A 25,181-nucleotide genomic window follows, 5' to 3' on the forward strand; every position below is an offset into this window, starting at 1 on the left:
AGTTCACAAAACACATTAACCATAAGTTCATTATCATAGTTGAATGACCGGTTATTCTTATTCACTTAACCATAACCATCGCTTTTATTCGGGTATGATTAACTTCGATTAGCACATACATGCTCCTCATTTACTTTGAAAAACCACACTATTAACACAAACCGGGCTTGAACCGTTTGTTGTTAACTTCACCGGTCCAAGCCTAGATATTTTCATGCTGACATGTCAATTGTCAACACATCCGTTACAGCCAAGGGCATTTTCGTAAATAACATCTCACAATTTTCAGGTCCACAAATTAATAAAGCAAAAGACCTTTAACTGATCTCACAAGGCGCCACGTGTCCACCCAAATCGGATCTAAAACGATCCTACAATCCATCAGGATCCGCAATCCGCCCGAAACTAACTCTCAGCCCGTATATAGATCTCACACGTGTCAGTCCACGTGTCGTCCGACGTGTAGCCCCTTCCCGCCTTTGATATATCCACGTCAGCAAAACGAATAATAATATCTTGCTCTCTCTACGATCGGCAATAGATACGGTTATTATACGAAACTCCTTTTACTTCATATTCAGATTGTTTCATTTCATCGATGAATTCAATCGGATTAATTAACGGTCATGATTTGCTGCTGTGAGGTGACTTGAGTTTTGTGGATTTGAGCTTTGAGATTCCGAAATCCACGCTAATGTGATTATTGTTGACTAATGGAGTCTAATTGAAGTGTTGTGGACGTTTGATGAGCTGACAAGTGTTTAATTTGTGTTACTGCTTATAAACTGGTTGATTTTTTTAGGTTTGTGATGGATTTTGTTGAGTCTCAGATGAATATTAGGGCTTGTTTTGGAAGAAATATTGTTTTAATTGGTTATTACGAGTTTCATGAAAGTTTTTAAAGTTATATTCACAGGTTTTTTATTTGGAAAGTTTAACGTACAAATTAAATTAACGTGTTAATTGTGAGAATATGTAATTATATTTGCAAGTAGTGTAATTATGTAGTGTAATTACACTATGCTGTAATTATACTACACTATAATTACACTATGTTGTACAATATTCTCATAGTTTGCACATTAATTTAATTTGTATTTGATCCAAACCAATTTTTTTAACTAAGTTTGTAAAATAAAGGTTTTCAGTAAATTGAGATGTGTGTGAAACTGTGAATATTCAAGGGGGAAGCTTGTATTGTGGCCCGAGGTGGCTCCGGCCACCCCGTTTTTTTTTTTTTTTTGCTAAGGAGTGTAAATTCATGTGGTTTTGTCTGAAAGTTCTTATGTGCAGTGTAAATTTACCCATTTTCGTTTGAAACTTTTGAGCTTGGTGTCCCAGGTTTATGAAAGTTTTTATACGTATTGAGTCCGACCACCCCGGTGTTTTCGTCCAAGCTTCGCCACTGACTGCGAATATTAGAAAATCTGGTATTTATATGCCGTTTGAATGTTTGATGATGATATACGCATCCACTTGCTTTGGGCTTTGATTGGTTGATCTTGGCAATTTGTTAACGTTTATCATTAAATGACCTTCATGTCATCTGAGTTTTTGTTTTGTTTCGAGGAAGTTGTTGGATTTATTGTTTGATGATAAAATAAATCTATATGTTTATTTGATATGTTAATTATTTATTGCGGATTAGTCGTTATTGGCAAGTGTTTTTGGATGTCCTCTAACTCTCTCATGTTGTTTATGTAGGATTCTTTGAAGTATTTCTCAAAAAAGCTTTATGATTTGGAGAAAAACATTATGCTTCACATTTCAACCGAGAGAACTTGTTTTGATTTCCCAAAATCTATTTAAATATTGTTTATGAGGAGTGTTGGGATGAAAACACATGTTCAGGCATCTAAAGGGTTGGCAGAAGTTAACCACCATGACCGGGTTGACTTGAAGGAAGTGAGAAATGAAGCCCAGTTTGATGATGGGCAAGGAATCTATGTAGAAGACGAGTCAAGAACTAATGAGGATGTGAATAGTGTTAGGCCCGCAGAGTTGGGCCAGCCCAATGGTGCTTTACATGGACAACATCAGCAACCTCAAGGATCTGCGGTTCAGTGGGAGAGCTTTCTGCCTGTTAGGTCTCTCAAGGTTCTTCTAGTTGAAAATGATGATTCGACTCGTCATGTTGTTAGTGCTCTGCTTCGTAATTGCAGCTATGAAGGTTTATAACAATTTACCTTGCTAATAAATGCTTTTGCTACAATATAATAAATATGCACACTAAATGGAAAAACCTTTTATATTGTGGATGCAAATCATGATTTACTCACAGTCACAGAGTCACAGTGTCAGTTAAAAAATAAACTCATCACATGCATCATATCATCATATGTAGTTTGTTCAAATTTTTCTTTAGTTTAACATCTCGAGGGGCAAAATAGACAATTAGCCATATTCAATGTCAATATAAGCTATCAAACAGTCCTAATGATTTGTGTTAAGACCTCATATCATGCCTTTTAGTATTTAAAACCGGTATCATATCAAACAGTCAAAAGAGGTCTTTATAGTCAACCACCTCTATTTGACTTATTATGCAATCATTTTATCTTTCAAAACTTATGCAAGTCTTTCATTTCTTTGACATTTTGAGTGGCAAATGGACAAATGCTCATATTCAGATGTCGATATAAATGATCAAACTGTCCTAATGACTTGCATTAAGACCTCAGATCATGTCTCATAATATTCAAAAACTAATATTAATATCATCCTTTAACAGCCAAAGAAGGTCTATATAATTAACAACCTCTATTTGACTCATTATGCAATCATTTTATCTTCATAACTCATGCTTATGAGGTGAAACTAACAATTCTTACTAGATGCTAACTTTATTAACATATAAAATTTTCAGTTACAGCAGTAGCAAACGGTGTAGAAGCATGGAAACTGTTGATTGATCTAAACAAGCAAATTGATCTTGTTTTAACCGAGTTAGTGATGCCCTATTTATCCGGTATTGGTCTTTTATCCAAGATAAAGAACCATGTTACTCGCAAGAATATCCCAGTGATAAGTGAGTGTATCTTTCCCGTTCTTGAATTCCTTACAGTTTCTTCAAGAACTTTTAGTCTTTACAAGGTTCTCATATCTTTGAGTGTTGTGTTTAATGAGTTTAACATGCAGTGATGTCATCCGATGACTCAATGGGTATAGTCTTTAATTGTTTATCCAGTGGTGCAGTTGACTTTTTAGTCAAACCTATTAGAAAGAATGAGCTTAGAAATCTCTGGCAGCATGTCTGGAGGAAATGTCACAGTGTGAGTTAATTTAGTTTCTATGGTTTTATGTATCATAATAAACAGACCCGTTTTTGGACTTCAGCTTCAGGTGTGTCTGATTTCATATGTTAGACTTTTTTATATGCTGGAGTGATCTCCAAATGCTTATCTGTCCATGTCAAATTTGAGAAAAAACTTTCACTAATAATCTAAAAAATGTTCCTTTTGTTTTGCTTTAATTTCTCATATTTTCAGCAGTCTAGCGGTAGTGGGAGTGGGAGTGAGAGTGGTATACAGGATCATAAATCTACCAAATCAAGAAGCATTGAAGAGTCTGATGATGACAGTGACAACAGCGGTGAAGATGATGGAGTCAGCATAGAATTGAATGCTAAGGGCGGGAGCGATAATGGAAGTGAAACTCAGGTAATTTTTCAGTGTCTTTTATGATTATCAAAACTTTACTGTTACAATAATAATATAAGTCTTTAAAAGGTTACATGCATAGAACAGGCAACGTTTAACCCATTTGACCCATTCTCTTTCTAGCTAAACCTTAAATAGGAGATTCAAGTAGTTATGCGTTCAGTTAATTAACTGTTTTATTTGTGTTATTAAGAGTTCTTGGCCAAAGAGGGTTGTAGAAGTTGATAGCTCTCAAGCAAATATTTTGTGGGACCAAGTATCATATTCTCATGATATCACTTCTGCTCACGTTGCAAGGCCTGAAACATCTAAACTAGGTAATACATTAGTCTTTCTTTAATTTTAGCGTTAATTACCAGAAGGGCAAACAATTTGTAGGTCGTTTGTTGGTTTCTCAATATAAAAGTAACATTAGTTTATTTAAAAGTATACCCATCCCCATTAGCTAACTAAACTATTTTTCCAAAACATGACAGTGTTCAATAATATATAAGCATTATGGCACAATTATATTTTTATGGCCGATTTTGGTATAAGTATTTGATAAATTGTTTACACTTTTATCTACAACTGGAACCTATAAAGTTGTTACTCAAGTTAAATGCATAATAGTGTAGAGGTGGCACAATGAGCGAATTGAGCAATGTCAAAACAGGTTTGGGTCTGGGTCGGAGCCAGTAAATATCCGAGTTTCGGAAAATTCAAATTAGCCTATTAGCTAAACGTTTATGACTTTTACAGATTTTGACTTGTTAGTCGGTAAACGTAACCTATATCAGAGTATTCATAAGTAAATTGATGAAATTTGTCACCTCCAGAATACCAATATAGTTTTATGATTAAAAACTAGAGTTTAGGCCTCAAAAGGATAGTAGGAGAAAAAAACACAATAAAAAAAAATCTAATCTGTTTTAGAAAAATATATATGAGGTTGGCCTTTCTAGAGATTAAACATATTACCAGTTTACCACCTCTATAATTGTGTTAATATTTTCTTGTAGAAATTATTGAAATGGGAAAAGACTTGAAGATTGGAGTCCCTAAAAGTTCAAGTTTTGAGGATGAAGACACAGATAAGAATAAGAATGGCAATTGTGAGTCAAACATGAAGAAAGCGGGTGATAAGTTAGATATCGGTATGCAACTCGGTTGTGAAAATGGTGCACCGAGGATTGAACCGGTTGGTGCCACCAAGACAAGTAATGCTCACAAGGAAACCCCAAAATCAAAGCACTTGCTTAAAAACATTAATATTGAAGATAAATCTGTATATTATTCTAAGGAGTCACCCGCTCTTGAGCTCAGTTTGAAGAGGACCAGAGATGTGGATGATGCTGATGTTAGTACCCAAGGACGAAATATCTTGAGGCATTCCGGTCTTTCAGACTTCTCAAGGTATGTTATGGGTACATGTGTTGGGCGGGTCGGTCAAAATATTCGGGTCAGTAGATAGGTCAACGATTCAAGTCAAATTGGGCTAAAAGATTTGGGTCAAAACTATTCGAGTCAATATGATTCAAAAAGATTCAGGTTAAAATGGGTCAAAACAATTTGGGTCAAAATGGGTCAAAATGATTCGGATCAATCAATGGGTCAAAAACATTTGGGTCAAAATGGGTCAAAGTGATTCGGGTCAGTTAATGGGGCAAAAAGATTCAGGTCAAAATGGATCAAAACGATTTGGGTCAGCCAATTGCTGGCCTACAGGCTACAGCTTTCAGTTTATTTTTAGTAAGAGAAGAATTACATTACTAGAACTATATTACTACAAAAATAATACATATATGTATTAATAAAGCTGTTTAGGAGGTTACATATATTAAAATTAGTCTACCGTTTTGGTGGTAATTATGGTAGTGGGTCAGGAAGTAATAATAATAATAATAAGAGTAATGTTGAAAATGGAGGTAAGGTTGAGAATGAGAATGGTGTTGGTAAACGGTGGGGACGGGAGTGGAAGCGGGAGTGGTGTGGATCAAGAACGTTTGGCTCGGCGAGAGGCTGCGCTTAATAAGTTTCGACAGAAGAGAAAAGAAAGATGCTTTGAGAAAAAGGTATTCAATATTCATTTTCTTTCAAAATCATAGTCCAGGATTATAAAACGGGCATTTTTCATGAAGGCCACCGAGCTATTGAAACTACTTTATAGGCCACCAAAGTACACATTCAACTCTTTTATACCAAATCATGGGAAAAACAGGCTGGATGACATATAGCATCAAACCTTTTGAAAATCAAAAGATTTTTCTGTGTTGTAAAGTTAGATACATACTTGTGGCCTATAAATTAGTTAAGTAGTTGCTTTGCCTTTAGATAATCATTTTCTCTTTGTTATAATTTAAAACGAATGTTTTCTTAACCAGACCGGTCGTATGGTCAAACCAGTTTCAATAACTGGATTGCATCATAAATAGTTTAATAATCAAAAGTATATATACATAACTAATTTGAAACAAAATGTGGAACACGTTTATCTTTTTGTATGATTAACAATGTTTACAAAATAAGAAGCCTGTAATAAACAAATTGTGGAGCGTGAATTAGTGAGTGGGTAGGTAAAGCAGTGAAGGAGATTTTGGAAGGACAAGAAAAGAAAATAATATAAAATTTCAAATTCAGTCTAACTACTCAGTGTGATTCGCCAAGTGAACCATTCGGAATGGTTTAAATATAGGCGGATCAAATAGACTCAACAGCACTGGTTATGTAGGGTCCGATCTGAAAACGTTGTTCAAAACTCATTATTTGACCTCTAAATAATCAATAGGTACCGGATGTGACAATGTTGAGTTAATTTTCTTACCGATTTACTCTTTAAATTTGTCAAAGAACAATCTCTTCTATTAAATTTCCTCAAATTGAAAAATTTGGATGTGTGGTTGCTAGTCATCCCCAACATTTCAAAAGCATAATCTATTTATGCAAACACTAAAATCTAGTTTCTTTGGTTTTGAAGGTGAGGTACCAGAGCAAGAAGAAGCTAGCGCAACAAAGACCGCGCGTTCGTGGGCAATTTGTTAGACAAGCGGTCAACAATGAGGATGCGGATTCGTGACGTTGCCTTTGACTTTTAACTTTGACTTTGTTTCTGATGTTAAATAATTAAACAAAGAACTTGAAGGGTACATCTCAGGATACACAGGACTGCAACAAATGATTTTAGAAAGATGATTTTCAACGGAACTCGATTTAAAACGTAGTCCCGTGTTTCTAGCATTAAGGTTTTTTTTTTATAAATAATGTTTTGGCAGTTCTTGTTTGTACGCAGTTTGTTGCTTTGATGTTCTTGAACATTTGTCCAAGTTTATCTTTTATATGAGCAATTTGCCTTGATCATCTTATTACAAGTTTTTAAACTTTTGCTGTTTGAATTATTTAAATCAATGAGGTTCCAGGTTGACCCGTTTAGCAAGAGCTGACTTATGACCCATCCATTTATATTTGATCAAATATACATTCTTAAAGCTTAACCCACTGGTGCCGGGGTTGCATGGATGAACGAGATATAGAGAAGTGAAGACGGTACGTTTAGCATGACCCTAGTTATTTCATATAGCATCGTGTGCTCTTTTTATCAGGTTTCTATACATGGGTAATTTTGTTACTTTTATGACATTGTTTATAAGGCCATCCGTAGTGGTCGAATTGTTTGGGCGACGACGGGCTACAACACCGCCCGCCCGGGCGATTTTAGGGGGGGGGGGTTCTCGCCGTCTCTTCCTTTACTTTTATTATTATATTCATATGTGAGTGCTATATATATATATACATATATAGGCTACAACATCACTACACTCCTAAAACAAAAACTCACCTTTTGCTGACTGGGCGTCACATGACGCAAAACGTTCAATTTTGTAGCCTCTTCACTACACATAGCCTAATAAAACACGCTTTTATTTTTAACTATAAAATTAGAGCATTTGAAAAGGGTTAATCCTCAAACTGGACACATTTATGAGTCCATTAGAAATTAATGATGCATTAATTGACTAATTAATAATTTACTAAAGTCACTTTATTTGACAGTGGAGTTTTTTTTCCCAAACGGTGACTTTCTCAGTTAAGGGATATCACAACTCTTACGAGAGAAGCCCCGCCACCCCACTCAGGCCAGACTATGTTGTCTTAACCGGGCCACGCTGGCATCCGAGTTTGGTTTGGACGTGCCCGGTAAACCTGACAGCCCCAACCCGTCTTAAGACACGACAATCGAGTTAACAGTGGAGTTCATAATGAAACATATTTATGTACCATTTTTTAAAATGGATAATATCTTTTTTGTACACCAATTTAACACCATGTGATCAGAAAAGCTTCATTTTGTCTTTATTTTACTAAAAGTAAAAAAAATATGTATTAAATGAAAAATTATATATATAACAATGGTACTTGGCAGAAGAGATATTTTTTACAGTTTACTACGAGTACTATTTTAGCAACAAAAATGGTAACGTAAGCCGTGTAGGCTAGCTAACATGAACGATGGGTGCACATACATCCTATATAACCGTCCCACCAATCCATGCCTTTCAACCTCCTCAAACTAACCAACCATCATCATCGTCATCAATTCATCATATCTTATATTATTATTATTATTATATTTTTATTCGTTCACCTCCACCAACGGCGCCGGTACTGGTTGCTCGGCTCGGCTCGGCTCGGCGGGAGATCTAGGACGCCGCCGGCAGCAATGTGCTCGAGCTGGCGGAAGACAACAACAATAACCTGTACGGCCTCAGCGCACGATAACAATAACAATAATAATAATAACAGTAATAACGGACTAGGGTTTCGTGGCCACAAAAACAAAGCAGTGGCTATGGGATCCGTTAACGGAGACGAGAAATTGACGACGGATAATGACGGCGTTACGACGGAGCTGAAACCTCCTCCGGCGAATAAGTTGCTGACGTTGCCGACGATGTTAACAATCGGACGCGTTTTCGCCATACCTATTATTGTTACTAGTACGTCATTATTCATCTCTATGTGTTAATGTTGATTATTGTTCTGGACGTATTCTGAATTTTGTTTGATAGATATGCATATAGAATATAGATAGAAGCAATGTATGCGGAAATGTTATAGATTAAGAGGAATTGAGGCTGAACTGTGTGTGATTGTTATGTTTGATTTAGGTTTTGTAGGTTCGAATGATTGATTTATGTTTGTACATTCAGTCTGATACGAATAATTCGGTTATATGTTATAGAGTGGTTGTGATTGTGAGTGGAGGAAAGAGAATAAGTTACTGGTTATTAGTAAATTTGGTAAGACACCGTTGATACTCTATAATTTTTTAATATATATTTTTTATTTATGTTTGTACATTCAGTCTGATACGAATAATTAGGTTATATTCAGTCTAATGACTCTAATACGAATAATTCATCTATATATTATTGAGTGGTTGTGATTGTGAGTAGAGGAGAGAGAATAAGCTGCTGTTTATCAGTAAATTTGGTAAGACACTGTTGATATTCTATAATTTTTGTTATTTTGAAAGTGGTTGTGAGTGAATGAGAGAGAAAATGTGATGATAAAAGTATAAAAAAATTATCATTTAATTGAAAATGAGAGAAAAAATGTAGTGATTTTTAATGTAATTATAGAGATGGAGTGACTACCGGGAATGCCTCCTATAGATTATGCTGCATATATTTCACAATGTGTATGAAACTTATTACCCTAGTTTATGCAACTGGAGACATTTTGTGCAGTGTGCACCCTATTTTCTACGCATACATGGAACACTACATCATATTATTGTAGGAAAGACAGTAAACAGTTTAAGCTGCGGTATTCTTATAAGTGGTATGAATGTCTTACCTCTAAAACCTGGTATTCAAATTGATGCATGTTGTGACTTTCTATCAACTGTTTGCCTGCTCTGTTATTATAATTGAAATCGACATGGGGTATTTACATCACACATGTGGTTTTGTTGTGAGTGGAATAACAAGAAGGAACCCGAGATTATTGTTTATTACTTCTGTTATAGATTTATAGTGGATACTAACAGACCTTTTTTTTTTAATTTTTGTTAGCTTTTTATATGAATAGTCGGCTGGGGACAGCTGTTACCACATGCATCTTCATTGCTGCAGTAATTACAGATTGGCTTGATGGCTATCTTGCACGAAAAGTATGCAATTATATATTATGAAGTTTGAACATTTTTAAAGGCGTCAAATTTAGTTTCTAAATTTATTTTTCTCCTTTGATGCATTTTAGATGAACCTAGGGACTGCCTTTGGTGCTTTTTTAGATCCTGTGGCTGATAAGGTATATATAATTATATATACCTTTTAACAATATATTGTATTTTTATAACTATTGTTTTATCTTTGTTTAATTAATCATGCTTATTTGATGCAGCTTATGGTTGCTACTACCTTGGTGTTGTTATGTACAAAACCTCCTGAAGCTGCCATGCTTGGACAATGGCCGTGGTTATTGACTGTACCATCAATTGCAATGATTGGCAGAGAGGTAATTAACATATCATTCTTTTTAGCTTAAATGAATCGTTTTGGTTTGTTTTCTTTAAAAAAGCCTTCATCATCAGTTAATGAATTTAATGATGCAATATAAGACTATTAAGGTGAAATAAGACGTACATAAAAATCACTGGTAAAATTATCGTGATTAACACATTGTTGATGCAGTTATGGACTTTGGTACAGTGTAAACTTTTAATTGGAAGACATTTCTAGGTGTATAATTTGGTCATCTTTTTAATAATATCATTCACTTTTGTTTTCGGAAGCTTGTAAACCAGCTTGCAGTCAGATCACTAGCTAATTATAGACAGCTAACTTGGAATATATATACACAATTGTCTTACTTTGTAAGCATTAATGATGTTAGCTAGAAAGTGTGCTTTTAGCTCAAAGCTTCCAAACACAATGTGATTCCTTTTCTTTTCTTAGTAATTGTAATATGATACATTGATGTTTTCATGGTTCTTCTTTCGTTCTCTTTGAATTGATTGATGGGAGTTTAGCATTACAAAAATGAATTCTGGGTTAGGCTCTTATTTGTATATTGGTGCCAAAAGTTATGTTTTTAATAACAATACTTATCATTAGCATAAACAAATCATTTCCATCATGTATGCTTCTATATAAAACTCAATTTTGTCCAAACAACTTGTTGCATTCACTCGTTGCTTCTTCATTGGTTTTTCTTTTTTTGGCCATTTTGTGTTATGTTGACCTGTAGCAGGTCTTACGCTTTTACCAGCAGTTTTTCATTATCAACAATATAGCACTCAGTAATGTCTGAAGTTTTACACCTAGATGTTTTTGAATTTGGTGTTTTATTCTGTTTTCATTACTTGCTTGGTTAATGTCTCATTCCATTTGTTCATGAATTTTATATTCATTTATGAAATTCAATTTTATGGTGCTTTTTTGAGGGTATGTTGTCCCGCATTTTTTAAGCGACTCAGGCTACATAGTTCATTCAAGCATGCTTCCCTCGCTGTTATTTTTTTCATATTTTATACATTCTTTAGACTAGTAACTAATCATAGTTTTGTTGTTGCTTTCTTGATCTTAGGGTTAAAGGTATGCAATGTTCGACTTGACACGTAGTTTATAAACATGTGTGGCTATTGATCAAATGTCTAAAATGCTCCTTTATATGTGGACCAAAGTTACAGTAAAATTGTTATAAATGTGCAAGTATCTGATGAACAGTTTACATCCTTTTCCAGATAACAATGTCTGCAGTTAGAGAATGGGCTGCTTCACAGGGTAGTAAACTTTCAGGGGTATGCTGCTCTACACATCTCTTAAATTTTATTTTAGTTTTACATTTACTACTATTATCTTTATAAATTATTGTTATTTACATTATTGCTATTATTTTCAGGCTGTTGCTGTAAATAGTTTGGGAAAGTGGAAAACAGCAACACAAATGACTTCCTTAACCATCCTTCTCGCTATTAGAGATCCGAGGTTTGTATGCAATCATAGTTTTGACTTTCTGATCATCGTAGTTTGACTTTACAACTCAAAAGACGATTTTACTTTTAAACGGGTGTTTTTGTATCTATATCGGTCAAATACTAAGTAGCTAAAACGAGAACAGGCCATGAAACAGGCCACGATTTCCTTATAAATTATTCATTCAAAAATTCAATGTATTATCATTATAAGAAAATTGTAAAATCTGACAAAAAGTGCTTACAAGTGAAATGAAATGTTATTAACCGTGAACAAATATGCAGTTTTACAAAGGTAGGTATACTGGGAGCATCGGGTGTTGGTTTACTGTATGTGTCAGCCGGGCTAGCCGTATGGTCATTGCTTGTGTATATGAAGAAGATATCCAAAGTGCTACTTCTGGTGTAACAATTTTTTTCTATTTTTTTTTAAAAATGACAGCTATTTTTTGAGACATGAAACTGCCATTTTTTTGTTTTTAAATTTGTTGATACTATATATGCTATAGATTTCCTTTGGTAGTTCAACTATAGATCTGTCGTCCTCGTGTTTGTTTGTTGTACTGAGGAAAACATTACATGGACTGAATGAATGATAATTTGTTGTCTGGGACGTGAGGTTCACCGACCCTTTGATACATGTATAGAACCGGATTCTTCAGTTCTAGACTTTAGTTTCAAAGGAAAGTTTGTGAAGGTTTATGAAAGACAATAACAAACGAATGAACTCTGTTTTCAAATGAACATATATGATTCCTATGACATTGAAGAAACACTAACCGGACCCCGGGCAGATTATGGGTGATCTGGGGGCTAAGTAATGTTTCCCACGAAGGTTAGGTCCAGCAGAGTAAGTTGTACTTCAAGGAACCTGCAAAACAGACACCGTAAGCTCGTCACTGAGAAGGGGGGGGGGGGTTCCTCCTTGTGACCACCCTCCGGCGTGAGAATCAGTCTATATTGCTCTTTAGATATAAAAGTATATGAATACTATTAGAGCAATTATCAAGTAAGTTATACGAGATAGTAGATGATGAAATGATAATACCATTTGCTGTCTTTTATAGCCGAAGGTGGGTTTCCAAGGGGTTTAGCCGGCCCAACACGCTACCAACTGTAACCTATGCACGTGCCCTACCTGTGAGTGGTGGATAGGTAGCGGCTGACACAGAGCAGGCGTGCCGTGCACTCTTCGTCTTCTACCAACTGCAGGCTAGGCACGTGGTCTGGCAGGAGTTGGTGGGCAGGCGGCGGCTATTGGTCACAGTGCTGTGGCGTGCTGTCTGCCACGCTGCTGTCAGTGAGCTGTCGCATTCTTGGTCAGATCTTTTGTCTTTACCTCGTCAGGTATCACGCAAAAGATCCTCCATCATACAGACTGGCCCATTTTGGCGGGAGTTTTCCCCCTCCCGCCTCTGCTCATTCTTTCAGGTGACACTGAATATTTAAGTGTTAAGCCTTATGCGTGTAGCTATGCTGTGCGGGTAGCCTTCCCTGATGGCTTGTATCCGCAACTGCGGGAACAGGCGGGTTACTTTACCATTGGGAGGCTTTTCCCTGCGTATGCAGCTTGCATACTGCGCGTAGGCTTCTCTGAGCATGGTGGGTCCTGCGGGAGTAGATGGTCTTTGCGCAGACATCCCTGTTCAAGGTGAGTCATGCGGGACCAACTGAGCCCTGCTGGGACCTACCTCTTCAAGTCCCCCCAGTCCAATGTTCTTTTCACGAATGTCTAATAAAGTGAGGTGAACTTTTGGACTTAAGCAAAGGGTTTTGAAAAGGGGTTTTTGTAAGGTTTTCCATGGGGGTTCTTCCCGCGGAAGTCCTTGTCACTTGCAGAAATTCCCGAGTTTCCTGCTTGGTCTTTGGGTATGATGCGGGTAGGTCTGTAACCTCCTCGCAAGTCAGGAGCATTGAGTCTTAGTTGTGCGGATTCTCCCTGTGGTTCTGGTAGTTTTTTGAACATAGTGATCAATTATGTTTAAACCACCAATTCCATCTTGGAGCCTCAAACAACGTAGTACTCGATGTTCCCGCTATGCGGGGATATTATTTCCGTTTTCACAAGCATTGCCCAGAAGATCCTTCCTGGTTTCAATTCTCAGCGGGTGCTAGGTATGTGAAGGGTTTTGCCTTTACACTGTACCTGCATCCGTCTTATGGTTACTTTACTTCCAAGGTATTCCTGGCGTCCATTCCCTGCGGGTGCTAGGTATGTGGAGGGTTTTGCCTTTACACTGTACCCGCACCCGTCTTATGGTTACTTGGTTGCCAAATATTTTGGCTTCAATTCCCTGCGGGTGTTAGGTATGTGAAGGGTTTTGCCTTTACACTGTACCCACACCCGGCTTATGGTTACTTGTTTGCCAAGGTAAGGGGTATTTTCCCGCTTACTTTTTCGAACCTTAGTCTTCAAAAAAAATTTTTTAAATTTTGAAATTTGAAGAGTTGGTGGATGGATAACAACCCAATACCTCAAACGTCGTGCGACGGTTTCTTCTGACTGTGTCAGGACGTGTCAGAAGTTATGGCGACATGACATTATGTGGTCATTCCAGTTGCTTTTTCAGGCGCGTGGGCACGGGATTCCGGGCGCGTAGCCGCGAAATCTCTGGCACACGTCCTTTTGACAGCTGTTGCCAGCTTGCCTTTGCCACGTGTCATAGTTTCATTGCACCTTTGACTTCTCTCTCTTCCGTATTAAATTCACCGCATTAATTGCGATTAGTATATAAAGGGGGAGAGGGTTATTTGCAATTCACACTTTTCACTTTCATATCTTCTTCTCAAGTAATTTCCGGCGAATTTTTCTGTTCAGTAAAGCATTACCCTGAAATCTCTTTTCATCTTTCTTCCACCATGCCTTCTCATGATGCTGATGACCAGAAGACTGCTGGCGAATGCCAGTGCTCTCTTCCTGTCGATCTGTACCAGTATATTGTCAGGAAGTTCATGCTCGAGTCTCTCGAGCCTGAGTTTCCTGAACCCCACCATACTGTGTACGATGCCCCTAGTGGCAAGATCGGGGTTTATGCTGCATTCTTTGTCTACGGAAACCTTAGGTTTCCGTTGACAAAGTTTGTGTACCGTGTTCTGGAGAGGCACGGTGTGCACCTGACAGAGGTGCACCCCATGGCCATTGCCAAGGTCCGGCACTTTGAGTGGGTGTGCCGGATACTGGGCCTTGAGCCCCTCGTTGACCGTCTGATGACCTTCTACACTTGGAGGTGCATCCAGGGGTGGTACACTCTTACAACCCGTATCAAGGGTTTAAAGATTTGTACCACCGAGCGGAGTCTTCGCTCGTGGAGAAGAGAGTTCTTCTTCATATCCGCTCGCGCCATCCCCATCGCCATGAAGTTCAAGAATGGCCAGGCGCTTCCGAACCTTCCCGCCCTCAACTACGAGGAGGCGGAATGGTTCTCGAAGATATCCCGGGTCCAGTCCCCGGTTTTCCGTTTTCCGGAGTCGGCGATGGTGATGCTGGGGATGAGCCGGGTGTGGAAGGCGGCGAATGCGGATAAGGTTCCGATCGTCCTTGAATATGGTTCGAACTCTGTCCCTTATGGTACGTCTTGTTTCATTTTGCTGACTTCGATTTTTTCTAACTTTCTTGTTGATTTCAGAGGGGAACGATCTTCAGTCGCTCCTGAACCCGCGGGAGGAAGATGGTCCCGCGCGGATGGGTACTCGTGCTCTGGACGAGAACGAGTTGCCCATCTTAGAGCAGACCGCGGGTCGGTTCGTGGAGGTTTACCCGCCAGGCCAAGAGATCCTGAGCCACCGACGGCCAGGTAAGCCTATCTTCTACCCTGAACCTCTCAATGCTGTGCCTGCTGCTGGAGTTGACATTTCTTCTTCTGAGGAATCCGCAGAAGGTCCTCCACTGGTGCGGAAGAAAAAGGCTGCCGTCGGGAAAGGCAAGGAGAAGGTGGCCTCTACGGCCGACCCGGTAGTCCTATCTGACTCGGAGTCAGATAGTGCAGAGGTGGCGGGGGAGCCCGGTGGTGAGGAGACCACCGCTCCGGAGGCTGTAGCTGTTACCTCCGGGGAGGCAGCGACGACGACGGTTACCGGTGTCAAGAGGCCGGCTCCATCGGGTTCGCCCCCGCTCGTCCGTACGTTCAAGCTCAAGAAACCCCGTAAGTGCCCCCATAATTCTTGTCTAGATTTGTTGTTTCAAATAAATTTTTCTAACACTTTTGCTTGTGCAGGTGTGGATGTTGACGCATTCCAGGGTGGAGTTGGAGCAAGTATTCCCCCGCCAATGAGGGAAGGCTCGGTCAGCCTTCCCGAGGCGTCGACCCAGGCGTCTGTGCCTGCTTCCGCTGGTTCCAGCCTTCCTGAGGCTGTTCCAGCTGAGAAGTTGTCTCCGCCGGCCGTGAGTGCAATTTTTACAGCATCTTTCACGGAGCCGGCGGTTACTGTTGCTGAGGAGGTGGCGCCAACAATGGCTACCACAGCGGCTGCCACTATACCTGCGCCACCGGCACCGATGGCCGGACCATCAGGTACGCGCCGGGCTTCCCGCCGATCTATGCCACCTTCCCGTCTACCTGACCTGTTGGATGGATTTCCTTTAGGTTCAGGTGATGGGTTTGGCGGCTATCGGCCTGTTATTGACCCTACAGGTACGTAGGGTTCTTTTTCCTTTGTATATTTTTATCATCTTTTCCTAACTGCCTTTGTTTCTTTTGCAGTGTCGGATTCCAATGAAGTGTATGTTCCAAGATGGAACATACGCCGAGGAACAACCCTTCGTACCCCTGTGGAGTGCGTGGACTGGGCTCGCCACGCTGCTCCTCATGGTGCGTTGGGGGAAGCCATGGCTAGCTACCAAGAGGGTAGGCTAACCAATGAGCTTCGGGTTCTCCAGGCCCGGACGCAGCCCCGCGTCGAGCTGCTTTGTCGTGAAAACGACAAGTTAAAAGCAGCTCGCGCCAAAGATGTATCTGAAGCGCGGGCTCTTCGGGAGGAGAACCGGCAGTTGGCCGCTGCCGCAGCCGAGAAGGAGAAGGCATTCAAGGCCCTCGAGGTTGAGGTCCAGGCGCGACTCGAGGCCCGCTCCAAGGCTGCCCAAGCTGTGAATGAACAGCTTCGGCTGGCTAAGGAGACTGCGCGAAACTCAACTGAGAGGGCTGCCAAGGCTGAAGCTGTTGCTGAGCCGCTTCGCGAAGAGAATGAGCAGCTTAAATGCAAATTAAAGGCTCTTCAGCATGCTCATGACGCCTTGGCAATGGAAGATGCCAAGAAGCTGCAGGAGATCCTTGACCAGAGGGGGGTGCTTGACCGCACTGAAAGGAAACTCAAAAGCGTCGAAGAGGCTGCCGCCAAGGAAGTTCAACTTGCCAACCTTGATAAAAGCGGAGCCGAACGTGCTTACAAAGAAAGTCAAGCTACCCTCCAATGGCTGCTTCGAGAAGCGTTGCCTCAGGTATCTTTATCTTTTTCTTTACGCTTTCCGCTCGTAATTAGAAAATGTTCTAACTTGTATTCTTTTGTAGGTTGTGCGTCGGGTCCTTTCAGAGACCTCTTATGACGATGCGATGAGCGCAGCCCTCAACGCTTCTCATGAGGATGGGGAGAAGACTGGCTTCCTGCTTGGTCTAGGGTTTGCTGAGAGAGGCTTTCCGCCCTCCAACTTCCCTTTATTCAATGTTAATACTGAAGCTGCTTATGACCAAGCTGTGAACCAGTACGCTTCCTTCCCGCATCCAGTGGTGGAAAAGGTGAATGAAGCTGCTGCTGCTGATGATGGGCTAAACATCCTTAAGGCTTTCCTTGGGCAGCCGCGCTCTGACGGTGCTGGTCCAAGCGGAGGTGGCCCTGAAGCCTGATCCTGAAGATCTTTTCCCACTGCTAGGATAGACTTGGCTTTGTATAGATTTCTTTTAGGCGGGTAGTTACCCAGCCATTCTTGTAATAGATTGTGAAATATTAATCTTTTTGCGTATAAGATTGTTATTTCCTTCCTTGGGTTCCTTGCTTTATAAACTTATGACTTGCATACTTAGTTTGAATTAGCAATTTTCCAAGTGTTTAGAATAAGGACCTTTGAACGTGGTTGATGATGGGTTAAAGTTTTGCCTCCTCCTTCGTGATTGTGCGGGTAAAACCGTCACTTGCACTTGGTAGGATGGCTAATCTTTACCCTCTATCTGACCTGCGTGTAGGTTTTCCTTTTCGAAATTTCTAAGGCATTAAGTTAAACCTTTGAACGTGGTTGATAATGGACTAAAGTTTTCGCTTCCTCTTTCGTGATTGTGCGGGTGCAACCGTCACTTGCACTTAGTAGGATAGCTTTAACTTTAGACCTATATCTGACCTGCGTGTAGGTTTTTCTTATCCTTTTTTAAGTGTTCATAAGTTAACCTTTTAACGTGGTAGATGGTAAGTTAAGTTTGGCTTCCTTGTTTGTGATTGTGCGGGTAAGACCGTCACTTGCACTTACAAGGATGGCTAAACTTTACCTACATCTGACCTGCGTGTAGGTTTTCCTTAGAACTTTTTAACATTTTGGCGTTGTGTTTATGCGGGTATTGCCGCCTTCCACACGCAACTACTTCTTCCCGTAAGGAAAGTTCATAGGTTACAAGCTATCAATACATCATGAAAGGAGAATCATTTCCATTAGAAGTGGCTCTAGGCCTTTTCTTTACAAGTTGGAATTGATCTACATATAACATTTGCGTAATTGAGCTCCATTCCATGTTCTAGGGATGGGAGTGCCATCGAGCCTTTCGAGCCGGTATGCGCCCTTTCCCAGAACTTCTTTGATAACGTATGGCCCTTCCCAAATCGGGGCCAACTTTCCTGGGCGTTGTTGGTTCGAAGCCTCGTTGTTACGCAGTATGTAGTCTCCTTTATTGAAATTGCAGAGTTTTACCCGCGTGTTGTAGTATTTTTGCATTTGTCGTTTGTAGTTTTCTTCACGCACGGCGGCTAAGTCTCTGCGCTCTTCGGTTAGCATAAGGTCTAACCGTCTTTCCGCATCATTGTCTTCTGGTTGGATTAAGACCCTTGGTGAGGGTAAACCGATTTCGACTGGGATCATGGCTTCAGTGCCATAAGTGAGACTGAACGGGGTTTCTCCCGTACTGGTCTTCTTCAGCGTTCTGTTTGCCCAAAGGACGTGTGGAAGCTCGTCCACCCAACCGGATCTATGTTCCAAGAGTCTTCTCTTTATGCCTTCGACGATGCTCTTATTTGCTCTTTCCACCTCACCGTTACCTTGCGGGTGTGCCACTGAGGTAAAGGTGTGGGTGATTTGAAGTTCTTTCAGCCACTGCTGTAGCTTCTTGTCAGCAAAGTTGGTGCCATTATCGCTTACCAAATTCTGTAGAAGTCCAAAACGACAAATAATAAATTCCCAAATAAATTTTTTGATATGCTTTGCGGTTGTTTGGGCTAAAGGTTTCGCTTCTATCCATTTGGTGAAGTAGTCAATGGCTACCACTAGGAACTGAACATTCCCAGCTGCTGTAGGAAATGGGCCTGTCACGTCAATGGCCCACTTCTGAAATTGCCACGAGGAAGTGACAGGAACAAGTTCATTTTTCGGGCGATGCGTGTTGGGTGCGTAAAGCTGGCAAGATCTGCATTTTCTGATGTATGCCAACGCGTCCATATGCATCCCCGGCCAGAAGTATCCCGCGTTGTTTAGCTTGGCTACCACAGCGCGGGGGCCTGCGTGTACTCCACAGATGCCTTCGTGAACCTCCCTTAGGAGGTAGTCGGCATCTTGGTTGTCCACGCATCTTAACAATGGGCCAAGAAAGTTACGTCTGTAAAGGATGTCATTGACCAGCTGATAATTCAGTGCTTTACAGCGTAGTTTTCTTGCCTGTGACTTCGACTCTGGTAACGTTCCTGCTTCAAGGTATTTTATTATTGGGGTCATCCATGTTTCTGTACCGGTTTGGATGACACAGATTTCCTTGTGCGGGACTGATGGTGTTTCGAGGAGTTCCACGCGGATGTCCTTTCCCAAGTGGGTGAAGGCCAGTGATGCAAGCTTGCTTAACGCATCCGCAGATTTGTTTTCGCTGCGCTTGACGTGTATCACTTTACAATCATTAAAATCGCGCATGATGGCTTTGGCCTGGGCAAGGTACAGGGCCATTGTGTCGTTCACAGCCGTGTACGTCCCGTTTATTTGGTTTGCCACTAGCATGGAATCTACATGGGCTTCCAAATTTTTTACACCCATTTTACGCGCAATCCTCAATCCGGCCAGGAATGCTTCATATTCAGCCTCGTTATTCGTACTTGGAAAATCCAGCCGAATAGCATAAGTATATTCCTGGCCTGCTGGATTTGTTAATTTTAACCCTGCGCCTGAACCCTCGTTACTAGCTGCTCCATCAGTGTAGAGTCGCCAGACCTTATTGATTTCGTGTGCTGGGGAGGGTTGAACCTCCTCCTGGCACTCTTTCTCCCGTGAAGCGGGGACTTCTGCAATAAAATCAGCCAGGACCTGGCCTTTAATGGCTGGTCTCGGCTTGTATTGAATCGCATATTCTCCCAATTCAATTGCCCACTTGGCTAGACGTCCCGATAACTCGGGTTTGCCTAGAACATTTGAGAGTTTGAAGTTGGTGAGAATAGTGATTGGGTGACCCTGGAAATATCGTCTCAACCTGCGTGAAGCGTGAATAAGTGCCAAGACCAGTTTTTCCAGGGTAGAGTACCGGGTTTCCGCGTCTGCCAGCACGCGGCTAACATAATAGATTGGCATCTGGATGCCTTTTCGTTCTACAAGCAGGACTGCCCCGGTTGCTCTATCTGTTGCGGATAGGTATAGGATTAACTCCTCCCCCGCTTGTGGTGCTGTGAGTGTTGGGAGTTCGATCAGGCGTGATCGAATCTCCTGAAAAGCTGCTTCCGCTTCTGGTGTCCAGCGGAAGTGCGTTTTCTTTAAACAATTTCTTAGTGTTGACACAAATGGGAACGACCTATCCGCATGGTTTGCCAAAAAGCGGTTAAGCGCGACTAGTCGTCCATTCAGTGTTTGAGCCTGTTTTATGGTGGTAGGTGATTCCATTTTGACAATGGCTTCGACCTTTTCAGGGTTCGCTCTGAAGCCATCTTTAGTAATAATGACTCCCAAGAACTTCCCTTCTTCCACCCCAAATGAACACTTGCTCGGGTTGAGCTTCATGTTTATCTTTCTAAGTGTGTTGAAAGTTTCCTCAATGTCTTTCAACATCGCCTCTGGCTCGGGGCTTTTGATGACCAAATCATCCATATAGACTTCCAAGTTTCTCCCAATTTGGGCGTGAAACTCTTTGTCCATTAGTCGTTGGTACGTGGATCCCGCGTTCTTAAGTCCGAATGGCATCATTTTATAACAAAATGTGCCATCGGGCGTCCGAAAGGCGGTTTTGTCCTGGTCATCTACAGCCATGTGGATTTGATGGTACCCCTTATACGCATCCAAGAAGCATTTAAGGCGAAATGGTGCCACCGAATCCACCTTGAGATCAATTTCTGGCAACGGATAACAATCTTTGGGGCATGCTTTATTCAAATCTTTGAAATCTATGCACATGCGCCATTGTTTGTTATTCTTCGGTACCATTACGGGATTTGCAACCCACGTTTGATATTTGCTAACGCGCACGATGCCCGCATCAAGGAGTTCCTTGACTTGGGTTCTGCACGCGTTGGTTTGCTCGGGCCCCATTACTCTGCGCTTTTGTACGATCGGCGTAACGGCCGGATCGCATTTGAGCTTATGCTCTGCCTTACCCCGGGGTACACCAGTCATGTCGGCTGGTGTCCACGCGAAGATGTCTGCGTTTCGCTGCAGTAAGCGCTTGAGTAAGGTGCGTGTTGGATCAACAATTGTCGGGCCAATGGTAACGGCCTGATCGGGATATTTCCCATTGAATGCCCACTGTTCAGGTTCAGTGATGGTTTGTTTGGCCATCTTCGGTTTGGGTTTAGAGGAGACAGATGCGATGCATACCTGGGGAATGCCCGTGATCATCGCTACGCCTTCAGTTGTTGGCCATCCCATCATGCCGTGGACTGAGGATACCATGGCGTTGAATCTTGCCATCCCGTCTCTCCCGAATAGGATGTCATACGTATGATGTGGTTTTTTCATTACAACAAAATCCACATCCTCCGTGCGTGAATAATTCCCATCGGTGAGAGTGACGGGGAAAGATAGGATGCCCAAGGGAGTGTTCATGCTGCCGTCAAACCCTTCCATTGAAGCGTAGACCGTCTCCAGGCGTTCCTTGTCTTCATCGTCGAGCTTGTCGAAGAACTGCCTGTACATCACTGTCGACGATGCGCCATTGTCAACGAGGGTGCGGGAGGTGATGTAGTGCCCCAGCTGGCTTTTAATGACAATGGGGCCTTCTTTGTTTGGGCCTCCCGGCACTCGCGGGAAGCGCACTTCTGCTTCCTTCCATGCGCATGGTTCGGTTATCGGTCTCTTTCTTCCTCTGACCTTACCATGGACCATGTTGATGCTAATGTCGACGGGCTTTCGTCCGTTACCCCTGTACCTGTTGTCGTTCCTTCCTCCCTTCTTGATAGATGCCACGAGGTGTGCGAGCCTCCCATCCTTGACGAATGTCTCGACGATGTCCCTCAAGGATGTGCACTCCTCAGTGCTATGGCCCTTTGTCCCATGGAAGTCACAAGACTTGCTTTGATCCGCATTGGGTTTCTGTCGGATCGCTGGGGCTTTTGGCCACGGCAGTTTTTCCGTGGCAAATATCTCCGTGACGCTCTTGGTGAGTGGCGTCCAACGGTTTTTCCGGTTCGAAGGGTGCGTGTTGTCCCTTCCGCCAACCAGAGGGCGAGAGCTTGAGGGGGTGTCAAAGTTTATCCTTGACTGCCAAATACCTTGCCGCCTCTTTTTGTTTAGCCGGGCGGTTCTCACATTGTTCTCCCTTGTCCTCTGCGTGTAGAGGTTTGTATTCTGGGGGAGATCTCTTCCCAGCTGTTTCTCCGTTTCGGCAAAGCGCTTGGCTGCCGTCATTATGGCATCCCACGTGGATGGCATGCCGTCTTTACCCGTCAGAGTGCGGATGAGTTCTGGGTATTCAGCGCCCTGAATGAAAGCGGCGCGAACGAGGTCTTCACTGATGTTGCCCAGACTCAGCTTCTTGGAGTTGAAGCGGGTGATGAAGTCCAGTAAGGATTCATCCTCTTCTCTCACACAGTTGAGGATCGTCCACTGCTCCTCAGTGTGCTTCCTCTGTTGACTAAACTGTTGACTGAACTTGTTCTGGAAGTCTGCCCAGTCATAAATGTGGTGGACCGGTAAACGGTCGAACCATGCTCTGGCTGCTCCTACCAGAGTCATCTGGAACATGTAGCACCACGTGGGTTCCGTCCAGTTACTGACGGTTGCCCCCGCAATGAACCTGTTCAGATGGTCATCTGGGTCGGATATACCATCGTATGTGCCAATATTGGACATTTGTTTGGCACTCCTCGGGGCGATTGCTTCTGCAATGTCCCTTGCAAATTTTGACCTTCCTGCGTTTGTGGCAGTAGGTCTAAAGGCCTTGGAGAAGTCACGCGAGCTTTTTTCCGTGACTGGTTGGAATGCTTCCCCAAAATTCCTTTTTGGCTGGGGATCCGTTTCCTTACGCTTCCCTTTCGCCCTATGGCGAGGGTTCGCGTCGGTGTCGGAGTCTTCCCTCTCGGCGTCTGAGTACTCGTACTCACTACTCATGTTGAGGTGCTGGCGAGTACTACCGAATTCCTCAGCTTGTTGGACTGAACGCAAGCGTTCGTCCAACTCAGCCTGAAATTCTCTTTGACGTGCCTCGGCCCATGCCTTCACTTGATCAAGTGTTTGGCGAGGGGCTCGAGTTCGTTTTTCCAGCTGGGCATCAGTGAATCCCAGTGGAATATTTACTCCACTTGCCCCTACATGAGTGACTGGGGTAGTGTTCGTAAAATGTACTTCACTTGCCCCAGCTTGGGTGGCTGGGGTAGTGTTTGTAAACATTGTGTTGCCGGTGTTTACCCCAGTGGCTGGGGTTGTGGTTACCGGAATTTCTCTAGTCATCTTGGAAGTTTTGAAAAACTGGAGAAAGATGTAGTTCTAGCTTTACCCACGGATGGCGCCAATGAAGAAACACTAACCGGACCCCGGGCAGATTATGGGTGATCTGGGGGCTAAGTAATGTTTCCCACGAAGGTTAGGTCCAGCAGAGTAAGTTGTACTTCAAGGAACCTGCAAAACAGACACCGTAAGCTCGTCACTGAGAAGGGGGGGGGTTCCTCCTTGTGACCACCCTCCGGCGTGAGAATCAGTCTATATTGCTCTTTAGATATAAAAGTATATGAATACTATTAGAGCAATTATCAAGTAAGTTATACGAGATAGTAGATGATGAAATGATAATACCATTTGCTGTCTTTTATAGCCGAAGGTGGGTTTCCAAGGGGTTTAGCCGGCCCAACACGCTACCAACTGTAACCTATGCACGTGCCCTACCTGTGAGTGGTGGATAGGTAGCGGCTGACACAGAGCAGGCGTGCCGTGCACTCTTCGTCTTCTACCAACTGCAGGCTAGGCACGTGGTCTGGCAGGAGTTGGTGGGCAGGCGGCGGCTATTGGTCACAGTGCTGTGGCGTGCTGTCTGCCACGCTGCTGTCAGTGAGCTGTCGCATTCTTGGTCAGATCTTTTGTCTTTACCTCGTCAGGTATCACGCAAAAGATCCTCCATCATACAGACTGGCCCATTTTGGCGGGAGTTTTCCCCCTCCCGCCTCTGCTCATTCTTTCAGGTGACACTGAATATTTAAGTGTTAAGCCTTATGCGTGTAGCTATGCTGTGCGGGTAGCCTTCCCTGATGGCTTGTATCCGCAACTGCGGGAACAGGCGGGTTACTTTACCATTGGGAGGCTTTTCCCTGCGTATGCAGCTTGCATACTGCGCGTAGGCTTCTCTGAGCATGGTGGGTCCTGCGGGAGTAGATGGTCTTTGCGCAGACATCCCTGTTCAAGGTGAGTCATGCGGGACCAACTGAGCCCTGCTGGGACCTACCTCTTCAGACATGAAAAAACGAGGTTTTCAAAAATGAATGATAATGAGCTGGGTTTTTTTGGTAAGGTTAATTTCAAACTCGGTTTTATTAATGTTAACAAACGCCACAGCTACATTATAAGCTCTAATAAACCACACATTTACACTCTAATTTAAATAAAACTAGTAAACTTCCCCGCGCATTGCGGCGGATCTAACAACTTTCGAATAGTTACTTACATCAGTTACTGTTTGTTTCTGATGTTTCAAATTGCTTTGGTCCGTTCATTGACGTCTTGCTGCCTTCAGTGCTGCCTCTTTTACGCCTCATTAACAGTTATAAGACTTTTATAGCGGCAGTAAGGGCGTTAACGGTACGACTTTGACGATTTTTAAGTCAAACTATGAGTGAAACCGTTAGTACCAGTTTTCTACTACCGTAAACCAAATCGAAACATTACAAATAGTTTGGTTCCGGTTTAATTTACGGTTTTAAAAAATCCTACTACAAATCCTCAAATTCTGGTTTGGTTTCCTTGATAATGGTAAAAGTAGAGATAA

The 25,181-nt window shown here is 42.1% G+C and overlaps 1 protein-coding gene and 1 pseudogene across 2 annotated transcripts; both read left to right on the top strand.

The window, feature by feature from the left end:
• Positions 1 to 576: 576 nt before the first annotated feature.
• LOC143568884 (two-component response regulator-like APRR3) lies at positions 577 to 7,082 on the top strand (annotated as a pseudogene). The gene is made up of 9 exons (XR_013141641.1): positions 577 to 623; positions 1,705 to 2,170; positions 2,867 to 3,028; positions 3,139 to 3,272; positions 3,489 to 3,659; positions 3,853 to 3,976; positions 4,661 to 5,100; positions 5,458 to 5,713; positions 6,616 to 7,082. The product of XR_013141641.1 is annotated as a two-component response regulator-like APRR3 (transcript).
• Positions 7,083 to 8,285: 1,203 nt separating this feature from the next.
• Positions 8,286 to 12,046, top strand: LOC143568865 (CDP-diacylglycerol--glycerol-3-phosphate 3-phosphatidyltransferase 2-like). Its single transcript, XM_077054908.1, has 7 exons — positions 8,286 to 8,632; positions 9,713 to 9,810; positions 9,900 to 9,950; positions 10,044 to 10,157; positions 11,386 to 11,442; positions 11,544 to 11,629; positions 11,902 to 12,046. The coding sequence occupies exons 1-7, from the start codon at positions 8,356 to 8,358 to the stop codon at positions 12,023 to 12,025; spliced, it is 807 nt and encodes a 268-aa protein (XP_076911023.1). The 5' UTR covers positions 8,286 to 8,355; the 3' UTR covers positions 12,026 to 12,046.
• The last annotated feature ends 13,135 nt before the right edge of the window (positions 12,047 to 25,181 follow it).

Source organism: Bidens hawaiensis, unplaced genomic scaffold (genome assembly GCF_021521415.1).
Source record: "Bidens hawaiensis isolate Kalapana, Puna unplaced genomic scaffold, B.hawaiensis_p1.1 tig00024239_1, whole genome shotgun sequence".
NCBI classification, from domain to species: Eukaryota; Viridiplantae; Streptophyta; class Magnoliopsida; order Asterales; family Asteraceae; genus Bidens; species Bidens hawaiensis.

Bases quoted from the DNA above. Each gene is read 5' to 3' on its own strand.
- LOC143568865 (XM_077054908.1), top strand. From the start codon at position 8,356: ATGTGCTCGAGCTGGCGGAAGACAACAACAATAACCTGTACGGCCTCA. The intron at 8,633-9,712 runs GTACGTCATTAT...AATTTTTGTTAG, and splicing joins CATACCTATTATTGTTACTA to CTTTTTATATGAATAGTCGG. The intron at 11,443-11,543 runs GTATGCTGCTCT...TATTATTTTCAG, and splicing joins AGGGTAGTAAACTTTCAGGG to GCTGTTGCTGTAAATAGTTT.